Source organism: Malaclemys terrapin, chromosome 14, assembly GCF_027887155.1.
Source record: "Malaclemys terrapin pileata isolate rMalTer1 chromosome 14, rMalTer1.hap1, whole genome shotgun sequence".
In the NCBI taxonomy this organism is placed as follows: Eukaryota; Metazoa; Chordata; order Testudines; family Emydidae; genus Malaclemys; species Malaclemys terrapin.
Genome location: NC_071518.1, coordinates 32,704,168 through 32,726,894, shown reverse-complemented (window position 1 = coordinate 32,726,894; position 22,727 = coordinate 32,704,168). Strand labels below are relative to the sequence as shown.

Sequence of the window (22,727 nt, the reverse complement as noted above, 5' to 3'; positions counted from 1 at the left end):
CCGAGTCTTCATTTATACACTCTAATTTAAGGCTTTGCGTGCCAGTAATACATTTTAATGTTTTTTAGAAGGTCTCTCTATAAGTCTATATATTATATAACCAAACTACTGTTATATGTAAAGTAAACAAGGTTTTCAAAATGTTTCAGAAGCTTTATTTAAAATTAAATTAAAATGCAGATCTTATCAGTTTAGTGTGATCCTTGCCCTTGTTTTTCCTTGCTGAGTTTTCCAATGTCTGGCACGTATTTGGATACTTTAAGCTGCACACAGGCTTCCGAGTGATCGGTTGTTAACCGGCTGGCAGGAGGTCAGCGGCTGGAACCCCAGATCGGAAGCTGAGGTGAGTGGAGCTGGCGGCTGGTAGGGCTGAGCAGGGCCGGAGGCCTGAACCCTGTCTGGCAGGGGGCCTGTGCTGGAACTCCAACTGGAAGCAAGGTGAGTGGGGCTGCAACAGGGACCCCAGCTGGCCAGGGGCCAGCAGCCGGAACCCCAGAGCAGCAACTGAGCATCTCAGCCTGCTGCTGCTCTGGGATTCCAGCCGCCGGCTCCTGCCAGCCAGCCTGGGGTTCCTTCACCCAGGCCAGCAGCGGGACCCTGGCTGGCAAGGGGCCAGCAGCGGGACCCCAGAACAGCAGCGGGCTGAGCGGCTCAGCCCGCCCCCGCTCTGGGGTTTCGGCCGCTGGCTCCTGCCAGCCGGGGTCTCAGCCCGCTGCCAGTCTGGGGTTCCTTCACGCAGGCCAGCAGTGGGTGCTGAGTAGGACCGACAGCGGGACCCTGGCTGGCAGGAGCCTGCTGCGGAAACCCCGGCGGAAGTCCTGGCTCAGCCTGCCACCGTGTGCCATCAAAAATCGGCTTGCGTGCCACCTTTGGCACGCGTGCCGTAGGTTGCCGGCCCCTGCTTTAGAATGTCTGGGCAAACAGACTGGGATGAGAAGCCTGAGAAGTGAAGAGTGGAAGTGGCTGTGCGAGGAGAATAGGACAGGAATAGGGTGGAGGGAACAAGGCAAGAGGGTAAAGCTTGGGAGGCATGAGCAGACGGGTCTGCGCCCATTGCAGCACAGACCTTTCCAGAGCCTGCAACAGGACCAAAGATTTCTGCCTGAGTCTAACCATTCTTCTGCTGTCACCAAATACTCGTGAAACCCTCTGACAAAGTGTCTTGTTCCTCTCTACTGCTAATACACATATAGGATTACAATCAACTATCAGTTACTCCATTAGCTCAAGGGGCAGAGGTGTGTATGGTAGATCTAAAGGTTCTGACTCTACTGGTGACCCATGCAGGGGTCGATAAGATGTCACAGGATGGAATATGTGCTTTTTCAGTGTAGTTTTTTATAGCCTAAGAAATTACACAGAAACCCAAAAACATTAGATGAAAGCATTACAGTTGTGAAGTCAAGGTCTCAAGATTTAGGAATTGCCAGAATTAAGGTTGCCTGGGAAGCCTTACTTTGACTCCTTTGAGCATATGCATTATGATACAAACTAATTACATACCATTTTTTCCAAAGCACTCCTGCCTCATTCAGTGTACAGGATAGACTTGCTCTGGGGATGAATCAGGGGTGTGTAATGAAGGAGACTTGTCTGTAGGACCCCTGCTTCATTTGTTGCAGAAGCTGGAAGCTGTATAGTCACTGAACAGGGGCTTGCAGGAAGAGAAAGGATTATCTCATGGTTAAGGCAGTTGAATGCTGCCCTGGTGAACTGGATTCTCTCTGCCACAGAGTCCCTATGTGATGCAAGGCAACTCATTTAAAATCAAACCTTTCAGAGGTGGTCACTAATTATGTGTTGCTTATTTTCTGGATACTTGACTTGAGACTTTGGTATGTGATCTGCAAAAGTGATGATTACTTACAATTACAACTGAAGTCAATTGGATCTGTGAACACAGAGTGCTACATAATGTTACGGGCCCTGTAAAACTCAGTCCTAGTCTCCAATTGGGTACCCAAACTTAATGGATGCTTTTGACCTTAATCTCAGTCCCCACATCCGTAAAATGGAGATATAATGCCCTCTCATTTCACAGATCTCCTGTGAAAATAAATTCATTAGTGTCTGAGTGCTTCACAAACATTATAGTGATCAGTTACCACAGAAAAACCCCTGAAGGAATTATTAATTCGGTCTTCAGAGGAGGATTGCAGTAATGTGCAATAAATAAGGCCTGGGCGACAGTGAACAATGAGAAAACAAAATACTGAATAGCTGCCAAGAGTACCATCCATTATGTGCGTTTAATGAGATAGGAATCATATGGGAAAAAATACCATGTGACTAATTAAAGACTATCACAACTCATATGCACAAGAGAGGGGTGAATTAAAGTTATGCAGACAACTTTAATTCCAGCATTTCCTAACTTCTGAGCGCTTCACTTTGCAACCTTAATTATATGTTATTTCAGTTTATTTTGTGTGTTTGATGTACACAGTAGAACTCAGTTTATCTGACTAAAAGAAGTGGTATGGAATTTATATGAACAAACAGTCCACGCCTTTGAGACTTCTAGACTGGAAAACTGCAACACTCTCCTGCTGGGGCTATACTTCAGGGTCACTTTCAGCTGATGCAGAAAGCATCCATTAGACATCAGCTACGGAGATCACATCACACCAATTCTTCAGCAATTGCACAGGGCTTCCTACATGATGCTGGGTGCAACAGAAGGTGCAGAGTTCAAGCTCTGAAGCCTTATCATGCTTATGTACTGTCTGTCCTGGTGCCCTCTTTCACAACCAGCTGTTACAGCAGCTGGGGGAGTCAGCTACATACTACTCCTGAGGGAATTCTGCATCAACAAAATTAAAAATTCCATGCACACTATTTTAAAATTCTGCAAAAAATTGCAAATTTTATTTGTCAATAAATAAATAAATGTGGAGGCTCCAGCATGGCAGTGAGGAACACAGGCTACTGACTTCACAGAGGTGGGAGATCACCCTGCAGGTCCCCCCCACCCCTGGTGGTGAGGCACATCCCGGGGCCCTGCCCCTCTGTGCCAGGAATACCAGGTGTGGGCAGGCAGCTCAGCTCAGCAGGATCCAAGTGTGGAGGGGCTTAGTGTGGGGGGGAGGGGGAAAGGGGTTCCAGGTGTGTGGTAAGAGGGTTCTGTGTGGGGCAATCTGAGTGCAAGTGGCTCAGTGGGGGGAGGATCTGGATGCACAGGGGCTTGTTGGTGGGGTTCTGGGTGCAGGGGCAATGGGACACTGCAGGGGATCCAGATGAATGTGGTTAGGGCTCCGCAGGGGAGTCTGGGTGCAGGGGGCTTGGGCGGCCAGGGGAGTGGCTCCCCCGGGGCTAACTAGTGATGGGGGCAGGAAGCAGGAGATGGGGTGCAGCATTTCCTGCAGCCAGGAAAAGTTTCTGGGGGTGGGTCTGACCTGGTCACTCCCTGCAGGGGAACTGTGCTCCTTCCCCACCCCCAGCCCAGCCGGGGCTAGCAGCTGAGCCCAGCGCAGGGTATGAGCCACCAGCCAAGGCATCCCTAATGCTGGGTAGGACTCGGTGGGATGGGTGTTCGGGAGGCTCGGGGGCGGGAGTATAGGGGGCTGAGGTTTGGGAGGAGGAAGACTGATCTATCCTAGCATTCCCCGACATTTTCCTGCCATTGTGTTTCATCTTTGGATCTCACTGTTGTGAGAGTCCCTCTTTATCTTTCCTATTGGCCTCTCATTATTAAGGTTTCAGTTCTCTGCCTTGTGGGTGTAAAGTCAATTTTTCACACAACTGACTGGTTAATTTTAAGTCAGTCACAGACAAAAGGTGACACATTAGCAGAGCCTGAGTGAATAGCCTAAAGAAGCAAAGCACCCAAGCAGTTCCTCCCCACAAAAGAAGCTACAAACGCAAGATGACAATTCATGGTAAGAGGTCTGGGGGATAGTTTTTCTTCTTTGCCGACTGGGTCAGCGAATCCTTAAGATTGATCTACAGTTGGCAACTAGAGTTCGGACTAATCACAAAAACAGCATATTTGGAATAAAGTGCTCCTTTCATATATAGTTTAAACTATCTAGGTGACCTGGCTAATTAGAAACAACTTGTAATGTATATTATAACATCTGCACCGGTTCTAACTTTTAAAGTTGCAAGTATGCCAGGAGCCAGTGTCCTAGAATAAAAACTGGGAGAGGTTGTTGCAACTGTCTTCAGCACCTTTAAAAATGATTTGCCTTCAGATATTTTGTAGCATACTTTGCTACTCTCTCAGGACCTGACTTAAAGCCCATTAAAATCAATGAGTCTTTCCATTGACTTCAATGAGCAGCGTATGAGGCCCTTATTGGCCAGATCTTATTTCTGACCAATTTTAATTACAAACAAGGGACCTGCTTCTGCTACCAGATAAGTCAATAAGAGTTCTGCATAGACTTCTGTCAATACATCCCACACCCATTAGCATTATTAACACTTATCTGCGCATGCATCTGAAGAAAACAACCCTATGGTTTAAAAATTGGGCAGATATCTACTAGTTAGAGGTGACTACTAAACCTCCTAGTTAGAAGCTGATACAGCAAGATCTGGGGGTGGAGAAAGAAGCCATTAGGAAGAGACAAAATTTTGTCTTACTGCATGAGGCAGGGAGTGACTGGAAAGTGCCTGGCACATGCTAGGCACCACTGTAATCTCTATCTCTTCAAACTATCCCCATGGTGCCCTAGGGGGCAGCTCCGTTTTCTCAGTACTGGCTCCCACCCAATAACAAGGATTCCTACCAAGGGATTGGTCCCAGGATGGTGCTCAAGGACCTGCATCTTTTGTACCGACAATTCTGGCAGCCCTTGACTAAGGAGACCGGGAGGGAGGGAGAGAAGCAGATACTGGAGCAGGTATAAGAATGGGGAGAAATGGAGCCACTGAAGCAGCCATGGAGATGGGGGTAACAGGCCAGGGGAAGGAGAAGGGGACATCATAGCAGCTGTGAGGATTTAAGGATGTTAAAAGCCCAGGGGGGTATGACAGTGAGGTGGCCATAGCAAAAAAGAGGGCGAGGGGAAGGGGTCCTGGGGCAGCCACAGGAAGGGGTTGGACCTGGGAGAGAGAAGATGGGCGGGGGGGGGGGGGAGGGAGCACGGTGAGGGCACAGAGTCCACTGTGGGTGAGCCTAGGGACGGGGGGGAGGAGGCATAAAGATGGGGTATGAGGATGGGGAAGAGGGGCCTATGGGGAAGGCCCTGGAGCAGAAGGGGGGCGGGGAGAGAGAGAGCCTGAGGGACATGGGGTCAGCTGTGGGGGCTGGGGACTGGAGAGGGAAGGGGACCCCTGAGGGGGTGAGGGGAAGGGGGGACCCGGGGGGGGAGAGGGGACCCCTGGGCCGGCCGTGAGGGGAAGGGGGACCCGGGGAGGAGAGGGGACCCCTGGGCCGGCCGTGAGGGGAAGGGGGACCCGGGGAGGAGAGGGGACCCCTGGGCCGGCCGTGAGGGGAAGGGGGACCCGGGGGGGGAGAGGGGACCCCTGGGCCGGCCGTGAGGGGAAGGGGGACCCGGGGGGGGAGAGGGGACCCCTGGGCCGGCCGTGAGGGGAAGGGGGACCCGGGGGGGGAGAGGGGACCCCTGGGCCGGTCGTGAGGGGAAGGGGGACCCGGGGGGGGGGAGAGGGGACCCCTGGGCCGGCCGTGAGGGGAAGGGGGACCCGGGGGGGGAGAGGGGACCCCTGGGCCGGCCGTGAGGGGAAGGGGGACCCGGGGGGGAGAGGGGACCCCTGGGCCGGCCGTGAGGGGAAGGGGGACCCGGGGAGGAGAGGGGACCCCTGGGCCGGCCGTGAGGGGAAGGGGAGAGCCCTGGAGTAGGCGAGGAGGGAAGGGGAGCCTGGGGGCGGGGGAACAGGGCATTGGGGCAGCTATGAGGATGGGGCGGCGGAGGGAGGGAGCGGGCGCGCATCCCCATGGTGGAGAACCAGCCTGCCACGGGCAGGGCGCACCTAGGGAGACACCACCCCGAGCTCCCGCTCACCTGCCCAACAGATCCTGGCCAACGGCACCTCACTCGCCCTCGCGCTGCACTGCCGCAACCACACACCCACCCTGCACCGCCTCCCACTGCGCATGCGCCTCCCCTCCCGGCACTCGTATCATACGTCATCAGGGGGCGCCCCTTCTCTTCCCCCCACGTGGGTGTTTCTCCCGCAAGGTGCGGGACCGCGGTAGCCGCCCGGGATGGCGCTGAGCAAGGCCGGGGCGCTGATGGTGACTCCCGGGGAGCTGGTCCTGGGCGGGGCTAGGACTGCCGCAGTGCGGCGAGTCCTGGTGCGCTGGGTGCAGGGCCTGGCGGGCGGCGGCGGGCCGCCCCCGGAGAACGTGGTGCGGATCTCCCGGGCCATGCAGCTGCGGCTGGCTCGGGAGCCGCCCAGGCGGGGCCAGAAGGTGCCGGTGGTCCCGACCCGGGCGGGGAAGCTGGTGTTGCGGAGCCGGCGGCCGCAGCTGAGCCAGCCTCGCTGCCTGACGCTGGGGCGCTGGGAGCGGCCGCTCCTGGTCTCGGGGGGCTGGAAGCACCGGCGCTCCTGCGGGGACTACTTCCAGCTGGAGCGCTCCCAAGAGCAGGCGCCGGCCCTGCGGCCTCCCAGAGCCACGGGAAGGGACGGCTCCTTCCAGGCGCTGGGGCTGGGGCCGGCGCTGGTGTCCGCCCTGCAGACCCTCTCCATCACCCAGCCCACGGCCGTGCAGCGCCGCGCCATTCCAGCCCTGCTGCGCGGGGGCAACGCGCTCTGCGCCGCCGAGACAGGCAGCGGCAAGACCCTGGCCTATCTCCTCCCGCTGTTCCAGAAACTCCTGTCTCGGCCCTCGCTGGGCCCGACCTGGCCGCCCTCCCCTCGCAGCCTGGTGCTGCTGCCCTCCCGGGAGCTGGCGGAGCAGGTGCGCACCGTGGCCTCCTCCCTGGGCCGTTCCGTGGGACTGCGGGTGCGGGAGATTGGCGGTGGCCGGGGCATGGCCAGCGTGAAAAACCAGCTCCGCTCGGATCCCGATGCCGATTTGCTGGTGTCCACGCCTGGGGCCCTGTGCAAGGCGCTGCGGAAGCGGATGGTGAGGCTGGAGCGGCTGTACTGTCTGGTGCTGGATGAGGCTGACACCTTGCTGGACCCCACTTTCCTGGATCTGGTGGAGGAGGTGCTCATGCAAGCCCCCATCGCCCACAGCCCCAAGGAGGTGGCCGACCAGTGGGACACCAAAACCCAGCTAGTGATCGTCGGAGCCACCTTCCCTGAAGGGCTAGGTCAGTTGCTGAGCAAGGTCACCAGCCTGGGCCACTTCACCACCCTCACCAGCCAGAGCTTGCACCACCTCCTGCCCCATGTCCAGCAGAAATTCATCCGCATCAAAGGCAGCGACAAGGCATCTGAGCTACTGCAGCTCATCAAAGACCAGGGCCCCTCTAATGGAGCCCTTCTCATCTTCTGCAACAATGCCAGCACCGTCAACTGGCTAGGCTACATCCTAGATGATCACAAAATCAAGCACCTGAGGCTACAGGGACAGATGCCTGCAGCAATGAGAGCAGGAATTTTTAACACCTTCCAGAAGGGACAAAGCGATGTCCTCATCTGCACTGATTTAGCCTCCCGTGGACTGGATACCAGCCGTGTGGAGCTAGTAATCAACTATGACTTCCCATCCACGTTGCAAGACTATCTCCATCGGGTAGGGCGGGTTGGGCGTGTAGGCAGCAAGGTGCCTGGGACTGTGGTTAGTTTTGTAACCCATCGTTGGGATGTTGATCTGGTGCGGAAGATAGAGACTGCAGCCCGGAGAAGGACCAGTCTCCCTGGGATGGAGTCTGCCATTAAGGAGCCTTTGCCTAAAACAGACCTGACTCAGGCTGACAAACAATGAAATGCTAATGTTCAAATTGGATTTAGGGTGCTGATAATGACTTCTATTGAAGACTAAATCAGCTAAACTTCGTTTCGTGAGTCAGAATGAGGATATGGGCAAAGAAACAACATAACAAAAGTGTTAAACTTGCCAGTTCTGCCTGGTTAGTTACTGGCAAGTGCACTGATGCATATCAGTATGACCTGCTACTTCATGCTTTTCTAAATCTAAACAAATGTAACAGACCCCACAACTAACAAATAAATGCTAAATTTTTCCTCTGTTTAGTAAGGGCTGCATTGCATTTGTTCTGTTCCTGAAATCTAGTAATTTTCATTTCAATTTAAATTGGGCATGAGTTGAAGGAATTACATATTTGATTTATTATAGTCTTGAACATGGAACAGGGTAAGGAATCTGTGCGTAATTACAATATTCCCCATTATCCTCAAGTAGGCAGTGATTATTAGATGCAACTTATTTAAAAGTTGCAGAAATAACAAATAACTTCTTTAGAGTGTTAATGTACTTTCTTTGCATGCATTATTTCATGGGTGAAGGTGTTTGGCTTGACTGTGGAAATTAAGTCCTGTTTATCTACAGAATAGGTAAAACAGAGGTTGATGTAGTGTAGCCTTAGTCTATTTTCTTTCTCAACCCTCATGAAAATACTCAGATCTGAATGTGGTTTTGTTTTGAGATCCTTCAGAGAAGTTGAGACCAACTATTTCTAAGGGGAAGGAGCAACATAAAATGAGAAAGGAAGACACCTTTCAAGTTTGCGTTCTACATCACTTTTAGGTTACCTTCCAGTGGGGGAGGAATGAGGGGGTGAATTTAAGTGCTACTTGTTGCACGAAGGTAAGGTGACCATATTTCCCTAAACTGAAAATGGGACAATGGTGTATTGCAACCTTTACTTATGTGCTGCTGCTGGTGGTGGCACTGCCTTCAGAGCTGGGCTGTTGGAAAGCGATGGCTGCTGGCCAGACACCTGGCTCTGAAGGTAGTGGCAACACCAGGTGGCTCAGGCCAGCCCTGCGGGGGCTGCTGACCTGAGAGGGCTGGCATCACTACTGGCCAGAAGGGCTGCTGCAACTTTTTTTGCAAAACTGGGCATTTGTCCTGTTTGCTCTTGCCCAAACATTGATCTTACCCCGCAGGGGCGCAGAGGAAATAGGACAAATGCCCAGATTTACCAAAAATGTCATGATGTCCGGGACAGAGCTTAAAAATGGGACTGTCCTGGCAAAAACAGGATGTATGGTCACTGTGGCAGGCCCTAATGCCCCCTGATTGAGGCCTCGCGACCCTGCCATACCTCACCCTAGAGAAGGGCTATGGAGAGGGTCCTCCAAGCTGCTTAGAGTGGCTGTGTGGGGAAACAGCCAATCAGAAAGGGGCTGCAGGGAGCAGCCCATCAGGGCCCAGCAGTCTAGTGTAAGAAGAGCTGCAGGGCCAGAGTGAGATTAGTTCCTTGCTGGAGTTGGAGTAGTGTAGATGGTGTGCTCGGCTGGCTGAAGGAGCTCCGTGCTGGTGGCTGAGACTCAACCAGGATAAGGTCCTGAGGTAAGGATGAAGAACGTGCTGGGCCATGGGGAAGTGGCCAGGGAATCATAGCAGCAACGCATCTTAGTTAAAGGGGCATGGCGGACAGCTGCTATCTTTAGGTTCCCTGGACTGGGATCCAGAGTAGAGAATGGGCCTGGGTCCCCCCCCCCCCCCCCCGAATCCACTAGGAAAGTGTCCTCTACTTTGATGCATCCCATAAGGGGAAATGAACTCTTTTAGAGCCCCAGCAGGACAGCTGGGGCCCAAAAGGGCAGAGAGGGTGATGACATTGCCTCCAGGGAGAGAGCCTTAAAGCAGTGGTTCTCAGCCAGGGGTACGCAGAGATCTTCCAGGGGGTACATCAACTCATCTAGATATTTGCCTAGCTTTACAACAGGCTACATAAAACACATTAGCAAAGTCAGTACAAACTAAAATTTCATACAATGACTTGGAGTCTGGTGGCACCTTAAAGACTAACAGATTTATTTGGGCATAAGCTTTCGTGAGTAAAAACCTCACTTCTTCGGATGCCGAAGAAGTGAGGTTTTTACTCACGAAAGCTTATGCCCAAATAAATCTGTTAGTCTTTAAGGTGCCACCAGACTCCTTGTTGTTTTTGTAGATACAGACTAACACGGCTACCCCCTGATACTTGATACAATGACTTGTTTATACTGTTCTACATACTATACACTGAAATGTAAGAACAATATTTTACAGTTTGATTTATTTTATAATTATATGGTAAAAATGACAGCAGTTTTTCAGTAATAGTATTGTGACATTTTTTTGTATTTTTATGTCTGATTTTGTAAGCAAATAGTTTAACTGAGGTGAAATTTGGGGGGGCTCACAAGACAAATCAGACTCCTGAAAGGGGTACAATAATCTGGAAAGATTGAGAGTCACTGCCCTAGAGTACGGCTCAATACCAGGGCCGAGGCCATTTTAAAGACTGATGGACTAATTAAGGGCCTGAGCCCAGGGAGGGCTACCAGGAAAGAGAGGCCAACTGAGGGATACTGGGATAGGTCCCCCCCGGTTGGACTGTTTCCCCAGAAGGGTTTTTTATTTCACATACAGACTGTGTGTGACTTGGCCAGAGGGCTGAGTCACCATAGACCCACCACAAACTTAGAGAGTGAATGCAGTCACATGCACTTGGACATGGGGCATTTGCAAGAGATGAATGCGACCCCCATTACAGTTGCCCTACGTAAAGAAAGCCTATAATTCTATGTTTCATGTCAGTCTGTAATAATAATGTGGTTCTCTAAGAAAAATAGGATACCGCGATTCAAGTTTAATGATTTTTTAGATAAGGAAAATGCAGTTAATATAGTTGGACTTCAGTAAAGCATTTGTTGTGGTATCACATGGGAAATTAGTTACATTAGAGAAGATAGAGATTAGTGAACAAAATTATAAGGTGGGTAAGAAACTGGCTAACTGGCAAAAGGGAGTGTGTTGTGCTGAAAGGTGAACTGTTGGACTGGAGGGATGTTACTAGTGGAGTTCCTCAGGGATTAATCTTAGGGCCAGTCTTATTTAATGTTTTCATTAGTGATCTTGGTACAAAAAGTAGGAGTGAGCTGAGACATTGTCAATACAGAAGAGAATCAGAATATTGTACAGGAGGAACTGGATGACCTAGAAGATTGGAGTAACAGAAATGGGATGCAACTTAATAGGCAAATGTGATCCTAGGATGTATCGTGCAAGGCATTTCTAGTAAAGATAGGAAAGTATTAATGCTGTTGTATAAGGTACTGGTAAGACCTCATTTGGAATACTGTGTACAGTTCTGGTCACCCATGTTCAAGAAATATGAATTCAAACTGGAACAAGTGCAGAGAAGGGCTACTTATGTTCAGGGGAATGGAAGGCCTGTCTTATAAGAGGAGACTGGAAAGAGCATGGCTTGTTTAGTCTAGCAAAAAGAAGGCTGAGAGGGGATATAATTGGTCTCTATAAATACATTGGGGGATAAACCTCAGAGACAGTGAAGAACTTTTTAAGCTAAATGACAACACTGGCACAAGAACAAATAGGTATAAGCTGGTCATGAACAAATTCAGGCTGGAAATTAGTAGGTTTCTAACCATCAGAAGAGTGAGATTCTGGAGTAGCCTCCTCAGAGGAGTTGTGGGGGCAAACAACTTAACTAGTTTTGAGAGAGCTGGACAAATTTATGAGTGGGATTGTGTGATGGTGGGAGGCAGCCCTGAGGGTTCCTTCTGGTTTATGTCTGATCCTAAAAACTCATGTTTCAGGGCTTCAGCCAGTCACGCACGTGCTGGAGTTATCTCCATTCTCTGACGCATCAGATGGCCACAGCTGGCAGCGGGATTCTAGATGGGGTGGGCTGGTGTGCTGAGGTGGTAGTGAGCATTTACACTCTCAGGTGCTTAGCTGACTGCATTCTCAAGATCTAATTGATCGCCATATGTGAAGTCAGGAAGTAATTTTCCTTCAGATGAGATTGGCAGCGACCTATGGGGCGTTTTCACCTTCTTCTACAGGTTGGTGTGTGGGTTGCTTGTCAGGATCATCTGAGTATATCTCATTTAATCCCTTGTTACTGCAATGCCTCCAGCATTGGTGCTCCTCGGTCCTATTCTCTGCCTGTGGTATATAATAGATTAGTCTTCTTAGGGGTGTAATTAACTTGGTCTAAGTTTTTGTTGCTGGCTTGGTGTGCAGATGCTAGAAGGTGTTGGTGGTCTCTGATACATGGGAGATCATATTAGATGATCTGGAGGTCCTTCTGGCCTTATATTCTATTATTTGGTTTCAAACTTCTCCTTTTCAGATTCCTGTTTCCAGTGCTTTGTGCTCCATTAAAAGATTACAAGTCCTGTTCTACAGGACCGATGTACCATCAGCATTAGAATGTCTGATGCTAAAGAGGGAGGCTGTATGTTTATTTGCTTGGACAATTACATGTCTCTGAAGGCAAAACGCTTAATTAATGCCTGATTCTCTATTACAGTCTATTGTCAGATGTTCACTGAGAAAGGGAGCCATATTCTGAAATTCATGTAGTATCTAAATGTCTTTGATCTAATACAAGACAAGGGACAAAGCTATATTGTAGCAGCTTACTTCATTAGCCTGTATATTCAGCTGGCACCAGTCTAATGGAATGTGTTGTCCCTCTTAGGTTTAATGGCTATGTCTACCAGCTGAGCAGATGAAGTAGACTTTTTACTTTTAGTAAAGGCTTTTGTTTTGGATTTGTGATACCAGAGTTTGAATCTTCTTCCCATTATGTAGATCTTGCACACAATGGACTAAACTTCTCATTGTGGAATTAAGTTCTCAGGACAAAATTCATCATTCTTCACTGTTGCAAATCTTGGTTGTGTATAGAACATCTTGTATATTAGCTAAGGCTCTTGAAATTAACCAGTTTAAGCTCCCACCAGGCACTATGGAGGTATATAGCATCCCCATTGTTACAGGGGAAAATTGAGCTACCCTGACTCTCAGTTTACATGAGTTTTGACTCCCAGTCTCATGCTGGAACTACTAGATAATGCTCTTTTTTTCCTCATTACACACATTTCCTTGATATCAAGAGTTCTTCAAAGGAAATGAGCGAAGAAGTGTAATAAGGTATCCACTTTGTGGGTCAGAGAAGATAATTCTGCCCTCAGGTTATGATGAGGGAAAGTGAAGAGAGCCTTAGTTTTTTGGTGTGGTCTTAAGATCCCAGTAAATTTATGAAGGATGTTTTGCTCCCATATTAAGGTATAAACTGTAAAGGGTTAAGTGAGGTCCCTTCCAACCCTGATATTCTATGATTACATTTCCTCTATGATTGACAGGTATTATAACCATATTACAGACATTAGTCTATGTTATGATTATAGCAGTAGAAGCTTTTATAGGTGGTTATAAGCAACCTGTTTGGCGCACAGGTTAATTAATAAACCATTTATTAACCCTTTGAAAATCATACATGAAACCTTAATAAAGATAGTTGTTAAAATAAAATCCTTTTCATGAAACATTGCAAGTCCCTTGAGCAGAATACCCTTCTCTTGGGTCATTTCAACACAGCTCAATCTGAATTGCAGGTCACAACGTTTAATGCAATAGTTTTCAAATTACATAACAATGAAAAAAAATAAAATTTTCAGCCACACAGTGTAAAAAATGAACTAGCATGGCACTTGGTATATTTACAAACACCAGGTTTATACAGCAATAATGCTCAGTTCAAAGGCCTCAAAACGATGGTTGCTACGATACAGTTGATGCTTTGGCAAGGCATGCTCACAGTATGTGTACAAACAAAACCTTGTGTAAACAATACCTTTGAACAGAAAGACACTGACACTTAACAATATACTCTTTTAAGAGTTTTAGTTTTAAATCTTGTGCTCTCCCCCTCGCTGGTTCTAAACAGACCAGCATTAGAGACAATGATTGATAACGTTCTCCTGAATGTAACTGGTACTAACATTCAAACCAGGAAATATACAGGGCGATAAGAAGCAGACAAATACAAATGCTCAGACCTCTGAGATGTAATTTGTGACTTTAGTCAGTTACATGAATGCACTGAGCTCTTTTACTCTGTCAAAAGAGGGTTAGGAAAACCTGTCATGAAGAATGGAGACCCAATCACAGCAAATTAATTAAAAATAAATCCAGTTCACATACACTAGAAACACTGACATCCAGATGTGATTTAAGATACAACAGTAACATTAGAGACTTTGCAACAAGACATTTTCCTAACTACTTCAAGCAATCGCTCCAAAATAAACCACACCCCAGTTTGTATTCAGCCCCATCAGTTTGACTGCTCTTTGAAGGACACAGAACTGGATTATTTTCTTATCAGATAAAACTCCACCTTCCATCTAAACTTAGGCCTCAGCCTGTTTGTGCGAATCTGGAAGTATTTAGGAGCTTGTGTGGTGTGTCTGAGCACCGCTGCTGTATAGAATCTAGTGGTTAGCAGGCTACAACTGGACCAGCTGTTCCTGTGTGAAGTATGCTAACAGCTGCATTAAGGAATGCTCATGATTCCATTGACATGATGAATGAGTCACTCTTGAGGCACTCTGCTCCATAATCATATCTATACAAGTGGGGCCCCCCTTACTCTCCCCATCTTCTGTTTTTCCAGTAGAGTCTACTGAAATGTATTTTCATTTTTTATGCCCAGGTCACACATTAGTCGTTGAGTGGGTGGTAGAAAAGTTCTCCATGCGTATTCTCACAAGCTTCTCAGCCGGAGCTGGCTGCAGGAGGAACTTGCAGGTGAAGACTTGCCGGCAGGCTTTGCGGAAGTTCTCCGAGAGGAAAGCATAGATGATGGGGTTAATGCAAGAGTTCCCGTAGGCTAAGCAGTGAGAGATGATGCGAAAAGTGAAGGAGATGTTGTTCAGGGGAAACTGACCAAACTCTGCCCACATGGTGATGATGTGGTGCGGCAGCCAGGAAATCAAGAATACAGCAACCACGAGTAGCACTGTCTGCGCTGTCTGGAAAAGACAAAGCCACGTGTTAGATACAGTCAGTGCCGGAGATGATCTGTTGTGTGCATGAATTATAAGGTTTCTTTTCCCCCTGGCCTGCAGCACTGGCCAGTGATGGACCAGTGATCAAATCCAGTAGGACAAATCCTATGCTTTCAAAATGCCAAAAACAATACCACATTCAGTTCTGTTTCATTTTCTTTGAACTCCACAGAGCATTAATGTTACCACTATGCAGATCTATAGTGCTTGCCTTTCAAAACTCAAGTGCTTACTAATAGGTATTGTACGCAGTGCACCACTTCATCCATCACTGAAATGCAGCAGCTGTGTAATGAAACACAGGAACACAATTTTGGATAGGTGGAATGGAATTGAGGTGGACCAACAGACCCAGGTTAAATAATGAGATTTTATTACCGCAGGTCAGGATCTTACTGTTTTTTGTTTTTGTTTTTTTATTCTCTGACAGAAATTCAAGCCAACATAACCCTTAATACACTGCTGGAACTCTGGTTCAATATATTCTCAGAAGGAAGAATGCAACCTGATAGGCCACCACCTTCACATCTTTCTGTATGCTTTCAGGATGCCTCCTAAATAAGTTGTCAGGATCTTCATCCCTACTTGTGAAGGCTCACTGACAGGAAAAGGGTTGGCACCGGCTGATAATTACTGTGTATTACTATCCCTCTGTGGAAACAGGAGACAAGGCACTTACATTTTACTGCCATGTAAACTAGGTGAGGTCAAGCCCAGATGGAGGTATAGTGCTGACCTTGTTTAGCTATCTCAAGGTAAACACCTCCAGTGCTTTGTCTCCACCTAGCTCACTGTAAAATTCTATCACTTGTTTGTTTTTTCACTGTAAATAAAAAACAAACCTTGAATTGATGAAGACAAAGCCTTAAACGGGGAGGATGGTCTTCCAGTCCAAACACACTTGGACTTGGGTAAAGGAGGTTCTGTTTTCAGTTCTGCCACAAACTTCCCATGCAGTCTTAGAGTAAAGTTATTGGCCTAACATGAGGATCCAATCTATAAAAGTGGGAATAATACTCCAGAGACAGAGGTGTTGCAAGGATAAACTTATTTAAGTATTTTGAGATCTGTGAAGGTGCTGTAAAAGTGTTAAGTAATTACTGTGAAATCTGTCAGGATCATCACCCGTGCTGCTTAGAGGCAATGAATACACAATGAAATTAACAAGAAATTAAGACTTGAGGGGAGGACATAATTTGCACAGTGTCTAACCTCTGGAACTACTGCCACACGAGAGGCCAAAAGATTAGCAGGATTCAGAGGATGAGACTATGATGTTGCACTCTATGAATTTATGAAAATATGCTAATGTGTGAATATAATGTAACTGGAATATGCTTCATGCAAAAGGTCTCTTGTAAGGTATCATTACAAAGCTTATAACCTACTGAGTGTGGTCATCCTATTTGTATGAATGTATCATTCTCGTATCTGAAACTAGAAATATGAAATAACTATGAGGTCCTATTGTAATTATGCAAAGTGTGGGACATTAATGGTGCTTTGGAATCTTGATGGCTCCCATTAACCAGGACAATTGACTGTAGATGGTTTACTTATAAGTCTTCCTGTATACCTGTGTTCTGGCAAGTGAGTAATGAAGTCTTACAGTGACATGTGATCATGTCACCTGAACTGGAATCAATCTTTAACTGGTGCTTTTCCATTTAGAAGGAGGGTGGGAACCCAGAGAGGGACAAAGGATTCCTGCCTTGTGCAAAAGCTATATAAGGGGGTGGAACAGAACAAAGGGGGTTGCAGTCATGAGAAATCCCCTAGCTACCACCTGAGCTGGAACAAGGACTGTACCAGGGGAAGGGATTGTGCCCAGACTAGGAAGGCATCCAGTCTGTGATAGAAGCTTATTGAAACATCTCTGAGGGTGAGATTTTATCTGTTTTCTTACTGTATTAGGCTTAGACTCATGTGTTTTATTTTATTTTGCTTGGTAATTCACTTTGTTCTGTCTGTTATTACTTGGAACCACTTAAATCCTACTTTTTGTATTTAATAAAATCACTTTTTACTTAACCCAGAGTATGTATTAATACGTGGAGGGGGCAAACAGCTGTGCATATCTCTCTATCAGGGTTATAGAGGACACAATTTGCGTTTACCCTGTATAAGCTTTATACAGGATAAAACAGATTTTATTTGGGGTTTGGACCCCACTGAGAGTTGGGTAGCTGAGGGCTGGAGATAGGAGCACTTCTTAAGCTATTTTCAGTTAAGCCTGCAGCTTGTGGGGGACGTGGTTCAGACTTGGATCTGTGTTTGCAGCAGGCAAGCGTGTCTGGCTCAAACCAGGCAAGGGACTGAAGTTCCAAGCTGGCAGGGAAAACCGGCTCAGAGGTTGCCATCCCAAAGGGGGTTTCTGTGATCCAACCTGTCACAGAGACTTTTATATAAGTTGTAGCATGAAGAATATCCTATCTGCAGTTACATTATGTAGGATCAAAATTGAAGTGATACAAACCTGTATCATAAAATAAGCCAACCACATAAACTTAGGAAGAAATATACTGCCCTAATGGACAGGTTATTCTATAAAAATGCAAAAAAACATACAAGGTGCCTTCCTAGAACACATCTAGTACAAGACACTGTCAGAAACAGAATACTAGATTTGATGGAGAATTGGTCTGTTTCAGTTCAGCAGTTCATATGGTATGCCAGCCCGCAATGACCTGTACACAAAGCCATTTCTCCCCAGAACTTTGAAATATCCTTGACCTCACTGAAAACAAGATATGGATAGTAAGTTGGTTATTCTGAATTACAAATAAGATAGGGCAGAGAGAGAGATTCCTCACTAGCTCACAGCATCATACGTTAAGTAATACTAACCAAGAGAAAAAGATTACAAACGACAAAAGTAAAAATATGCTTTCTAATATCTAAAACGTAGCAATTTACAATCTTGGTCTCAGGCAGCTTCTTGTCTACAACCAGTTCTCAGCATCTTTACCCCACCCGGGCTGAAGGATCTACGTTTACACAGGTTCCAAGAGCGCTGGCCTCTTGTCCCTTAAGTGATGGATAACTCAGGGGTTCTCTTTACTTCTAATAGTCCAGTAAACCTTTCAAATGTATTCTTTTGAAGTGTATCACCAGATAAAATTCTCCCATGCTCATGTGCAATGTATATTCATTGTCTCTGGCTTACAAAGTTTGACCTGGTAGACTGGTGAATCTACATTTCTTCGTTTAGGACAAACCTGTTTATACGCTATACTTGGAGTGCTCAGTCTAGGGTGACCAGACAGCAAGTGTAAAAACTTGGGACGGGGTGAGGGGTAATAGGTGCCTATATATAAGAAAAAGCCCCCCAAATGGGGACTGTCTCTCTAAAATCGGGATATCTGGTCACCCTATCTTAGTCTGACCATATTTAAGGAACATATTTCCAGCACACTTATATAACTGTACATACATAATGCAATATTGTTAATGATTAAGGCTACGATTTAGTCATGGAGGTCATGGAATCCACAGGCTCCCGTGAGGGCTGGGAAATGCAGGGGTTCCTCCACTACCCCGAGCTTGGGGGTTCCCCCACCACCCACAGGGCCAGGGAGCTGCAGGGTACCCTGCTGCCCGCAGAGGCTTGGAGCTCTGGGGACCACCACAGGTGGCGGGGGTATTCTGCAGCTCCCTGTCCCTGTGGGCGGTGAGGGAACCCCCATGCTCAGGGTAGTGGAGGAACCCCCGCATTTCCCAGCCCTCACGGGAGCCGGTGGGTATCCCCAGAGCTGGAGGTGGCAGAGGTACCCCTAGCCCCTGTGCAACTGCCGGCTTCAGGCACTGGGGGGGACCCACAGATCCCCATTTTGTCCCAGATATTTTTAGTAAAAGTTTACTATGGTTTCCTATATATATTACAAAGTAGGCACACTAGTTAAATATACATTTCTTTGTTTTAAAGTTTAGTAAGTAAGAGACAGGATCTTGTATTGTGTCTATGTTAAGGAGATTTGAGGAACATTGAAGGCCTGGGCCCCAATGTGAATTGTTTTGATTATAAGATTTAGGAAGGCTTAATTTACTATGTCTTTTGCTCAATATAAAATGCGGCTGTTTGTATTCTCAAAGGCCTCTGTAAAAGACTGTGTGAATGAGGAATGCATGCATCAGGAAAAGATAAGGTGTGAAGGCCAATGTTATAGCCAAATGGCCACAATGCCTGTTCTTGCCTCTCTGGTCATTGGTTTGAACGCTACTGCCCTGCCCTCAGGTGACCAACCGTGAGCCCCACTCCTTAAATTCCTTGGGAATTTTGGAAGTCCCCTTCCTGTTTGCTTGGTGATATGTGCAGTGGTCTGACCGCATCTTTCCAGATGATCATGCCTGCTCCACACACCAGGCAATCCCCCGCTTGGAGCAATGCCAAGCTGCTGAACCTCATCAGGATTTGGGGAGAGGAAGCTGTCCGTCTCAGCTGCACTCCAGCCATAGGAATTATGATACCAACGGACAGATTCACAATGCATGACAGAAAGGGGCCATGACCGGGACACACTGCAATGCAGGGTCAAAGCGAAGGAGCTGCGGAACACTTGCCACAAGCTGCGGAACACTTGCCACAAGGCAAACCGCCGCTCTGGTGCTGCGCCCACGAGCTGCCGGTTCTACAAAGAGCTGGATGCGATACTCAGCGGCGACCCCACCTCCATTGCGAAGGCCACTGTGGATACTTTGGTGGCTCACGTGCCAGTCTAGAATGGACCAAGCCAGGAGGGGGAAATCTTGGACAAGGATGTGGAGGGGGAGGGGGACCCAGAGGCAGAGGACGACTCAGAGGTCAGAGACGCATGCAACCAGGAGCTCTTCTGTACCCCGGAGAAGGCTAGTCAGTCACAGCTGTCGGAGCTTGGCAAAGCGCAAACAGGAGACGAGGCCCCTGGTAAGTGGCTTTGATTTTGAGAATCACTGAAGCAAGTTGTTGGGGGCAGGAGGGTTGCAGAAAGCAGGCTTGTGTCTGTATGATGTACATACACCACATGCCTAGTCTGAGCGGCGGAACAGGGTGTTGATTGACTCCCTCACTTCACGGGAATCTGCCTCAGAGATCTCCACGAAACTCTCATGGAGACACTGGGCAATCCGCTGCCGCAGGTTCTTTGGCAGAGCTGCTTTGTTTCTTGCCTCATTAAGGGGTAACCTTCCCATGCCACTCTGCCGTCACTGGGGGGAACATTGCTGCACACAGGCGAGCCGCATAAGGGCCAGGGCAGAAGCTGCAGTCTTGGAGAAGACTCTCCATTGATTCCCTGCTCACCCTCAGCAGTGAGATATCTTCCATAATGAACACATTATGTAGAAAGTGTGTGGACAGTAATGATTATAAGGCCCCCGAGAGCCACGTGTACAGTACAGTCCTGGAACACTGATTTCCCCTGCCCCTGCAGTTACTCACCATTTTGGGGGTCTTGTGGCTCATGTGTGCTTGCCTGGGGTCAGCCAGTCAGTGACAGATATGTGACTAGTGGCTGTGTTTTAAATCACTGAATCAGTGATCTGTGTGTTGCAAACAGTACTGCTTCAGTAAAATGTTGCATTTTGGCTTTGCAGATATGACCTTGGGAGTCCAACCTCCCTCTTTATCACTGTTGCCTGAAAGGCTGCGCAGAATTAGAAAGCGTCCACGAAGAACTAAAGAGGACTTTCTGTGTGATGTCATGATGCACTCCACTGATGAAAAACAAGAATTGAAGGAGTGACGGAACAGCAAGAAGAGGGACCGAAAGGAGAATGTGGCATGCCAGAATGAAGCCACGGAGCGGCTCTTAAAAGTTATGGAGCGCAAAGCGGACACGCTCCAGGCACTTCTAGAACTGCAAACTGAGCAACTCTGCCCCCACCCTCCCTTGCAGCCGCTATCACAAAACTCTTTCCTATGCGCCCCCCAGACACTGCCAACACTCTCTTATCAACCTGCTGGCTCCAGTCTGAACCCGCTGCATTCCACACATGCCCCATCACAGTCCAGCCCTAGGGACTCCCAGCACCCAGTGCACTCAACACCTGTCACTCTGCAGTTTAGTCCTGCTGAAGTACAGTACCCACTGCACTGTACTCCAAAGGACAAGGCTGCATGATACCTGGACATACGCAAATGTTTAACCGTCCCAGGACCCCACCTCCTCTGGGGCCCTCCCTTCCCCAATCCGCCACAGTGCTGACGTGTTTTTTTGTTTGTCTCTCTCCTCCGATTGTTGTTTTTTAATAAAAGAATTGTTTTGGTTTGAAAGCAATCTTTATTCCATAAATTGAAAGCAAACAGAGCCCTCCAAATCAACAGGCAGTTTTCTTAAACCTTCACAGTGCATCATCTGCACCAATCACAGTCACTGCATCCTAGCATAGAAACAAATATTAGTGGCTTTCAGCTTCAAATTGCTGCCTCAAGGCATCTCTGATCCTTATGGCCCCGCGCTGCGCCCCTCTAATAGCCCTGGTCTCTGGCTGTTCAAATTCAGCCTCCAGGCACTGAGCCTCAGCGGTCCAGGCCTGAGTGAAGCTTTCACCCTTCCCTTCACAAATATTATGAAGCATACAGCACGTGGCTATAAGCATAGGAATATTGTCATCGGCCAGGTCCAGCCTCCCACATAGGCAGCACCAGCAAGCCTTTAAATGGCCAAAAGCACACTCAACAGCTATTCTGCACTTGCTCAGCCTGTTGTTGAACCACTCCTTGCTGCTGTCAAGGTGCCCCATGTATGGCTTCATAAGCCACGGCATTAACGGGTAGACAGGATCTCCCAGGATCACAATGGGCCTTTCGACTTCCCCTATGGTGATCTTCTGGTCCAGGATGGAAGTCCCCTGCTTGCAGCTTCCAGTGTTCCGAAAGATGCATGTGTCGTGCACCTTTCCGGACCAGCCTACATTAATGTCCGTGAAACAGCCACAGTGATGCAGAAGCGCCTGGAGAACAATCGAGATATACCCTTTCCAATTAATGTAATCGGTGGCTAGGTGGTCTGGTACCAGAATTGGAACATGCGTGTCATCTGTCGCCCCTCCACAGTTACAGAAGCCCATTTGTGCAAAGCCATCCACAATGTCACGTATGTTGCCCAGAGTCATGGTCTTTCGGAGCAGGATGCGATTAATTGCCCTGCGCACTTCTATCAATATGAGTCCAACGGTCAACTTTCCGACTCCGAACTGGTTAGCAACTGATTGCTAGCAGTCTGGAGTAGCCAGCTTCCACAGTGCAATCACCGTGTGCTTCTCCAATGACTGGGCAACTCTCATTCTCGTGTCCCTGCACCGCAGGGCTGCAGCAAACTCTTCACATAATCCCATGAATGTGGCTTTCCTCATCTGAAAGTTCTGCAGCCACTGCTCGTCATCCCAGACGTCCACCACGATGTGATCCCACCACTCAGTGCTTGTTTCCTGAGCCCAAAAGTAGCATTCCACTGTGGTCAGCACCTCCGTGAATGGAACAAGCAATCTCGTGTTGTAGCTACTACACATGGCGAGATCAATGTTGAACTGCTCTTGCCTTTGTAGTTTAAGGAATAACTTCACTGCCATTCGTGGTGTGTTAGTAAGAGCAAGCAGCATATTGGTCAACAGTGCGGGATCCATTCCTGCAGACCGAAGAGGCAGAGCATGCAGTACACACTGTTGAAAGATGGTGCCAAATGCGGACAGAAGCACAGGGATTGCTGGGATGCGAAGCAGTGCATCACGGGGCATTGGGATAGGACCCCCTCCACCTTCCCACAACTCTTAGCGGCAGAAGAGGAAGAGATGCTCTGTGGGATAGCTGGCCAGAGTGCACCGCTCCGAATACC

At 48.2% G+C, this 22,727-nt stretch overlaps 3 protein-coding genes across 6 annotated transcripts in view; 1 reads left to right on the top strand and 2 right to left on the bottom strand.

The window, feature by feature from the left end:
* Nucleotides 1-6,160, bottom strand: part of DUS2 (dihydrouridine synthase 2) — a 47,906-nt gene extending 41,746 nt beyond the window's left edge. The window contains exon 1 of one of the 3 annotated variants that reach the window (XM_054048984.1): nucleotides 6,094-6,160. The gene's annotated coding sequence lies outside the window, so the exon portion shown is untranslated. Of the gene's footprint in view, nucleotides 1-5,969; nucleotides 6,052-6,093 lie in introns of those variants that run through there. The other 2 variants (XM_054048983.1, XM_054048985.1) reach the window with 2 other exon arrangements.
* On the top strand, nucleotides 6,118-16,947 carry DDX28 (DEAD-box helicase 28). 2 transcript variants are annotated; one of them, XM_054048982.1, is made up of 2 exons: nucleotides 6,118-7,651; nucleotides 15,347-16,947. In XM_054048982.1, the coding sequence occupies exons 1-2, from the start codon at nucleotides 6,173-6,175 to the stop codon at nucleotides 15,362-15,364; spliced, it is 1,497 nt and encodes a 498-aa protein (XP_053904957.1). In that variant the 5' UTR covers nucleotides 6,118-6,172; the 3' UTR covers nucleotides 15,365-16,947. The 2 variants fall into 2 exon arrangements, with proteins under 2 accessions (XP_053904957.1, XP_053904956.1); XM_054048981.1 differs by lacking the exon at nucleotides 15,347-16,947 and having other exon boundaries at nucleotides 6,119-8,112.
* LOC128848810 (galanin receptor type 1-like) overlaps nucleotides 9,971-22,727 on the bottom strand; it is a 34,784-nt gene continuing 22,027 nt past the window's right edge. The window contains exon 3 of the mRNA XM_054048988.1: nucleotides 9,971-14,880. Within this exon, the coding sequence (XP_053904963.1) occupies nucleotides 14,563-14,880 (318 nt within the window). The 3' untranslated portion in view covers nucleotides 9,971-14,562. The remainder of the gene's footprint in view (nucleotides 14,881-22,727) is intronic.

Coding starts and splice junctions, on each gene's coding strand:
- DDX28 (XM_054048981.1), top strand. CDS start 6,173: ATGGCGCTGAGCAAGGCCGGGGCGCTGATGGTGACTCCCGGGGAGCTG.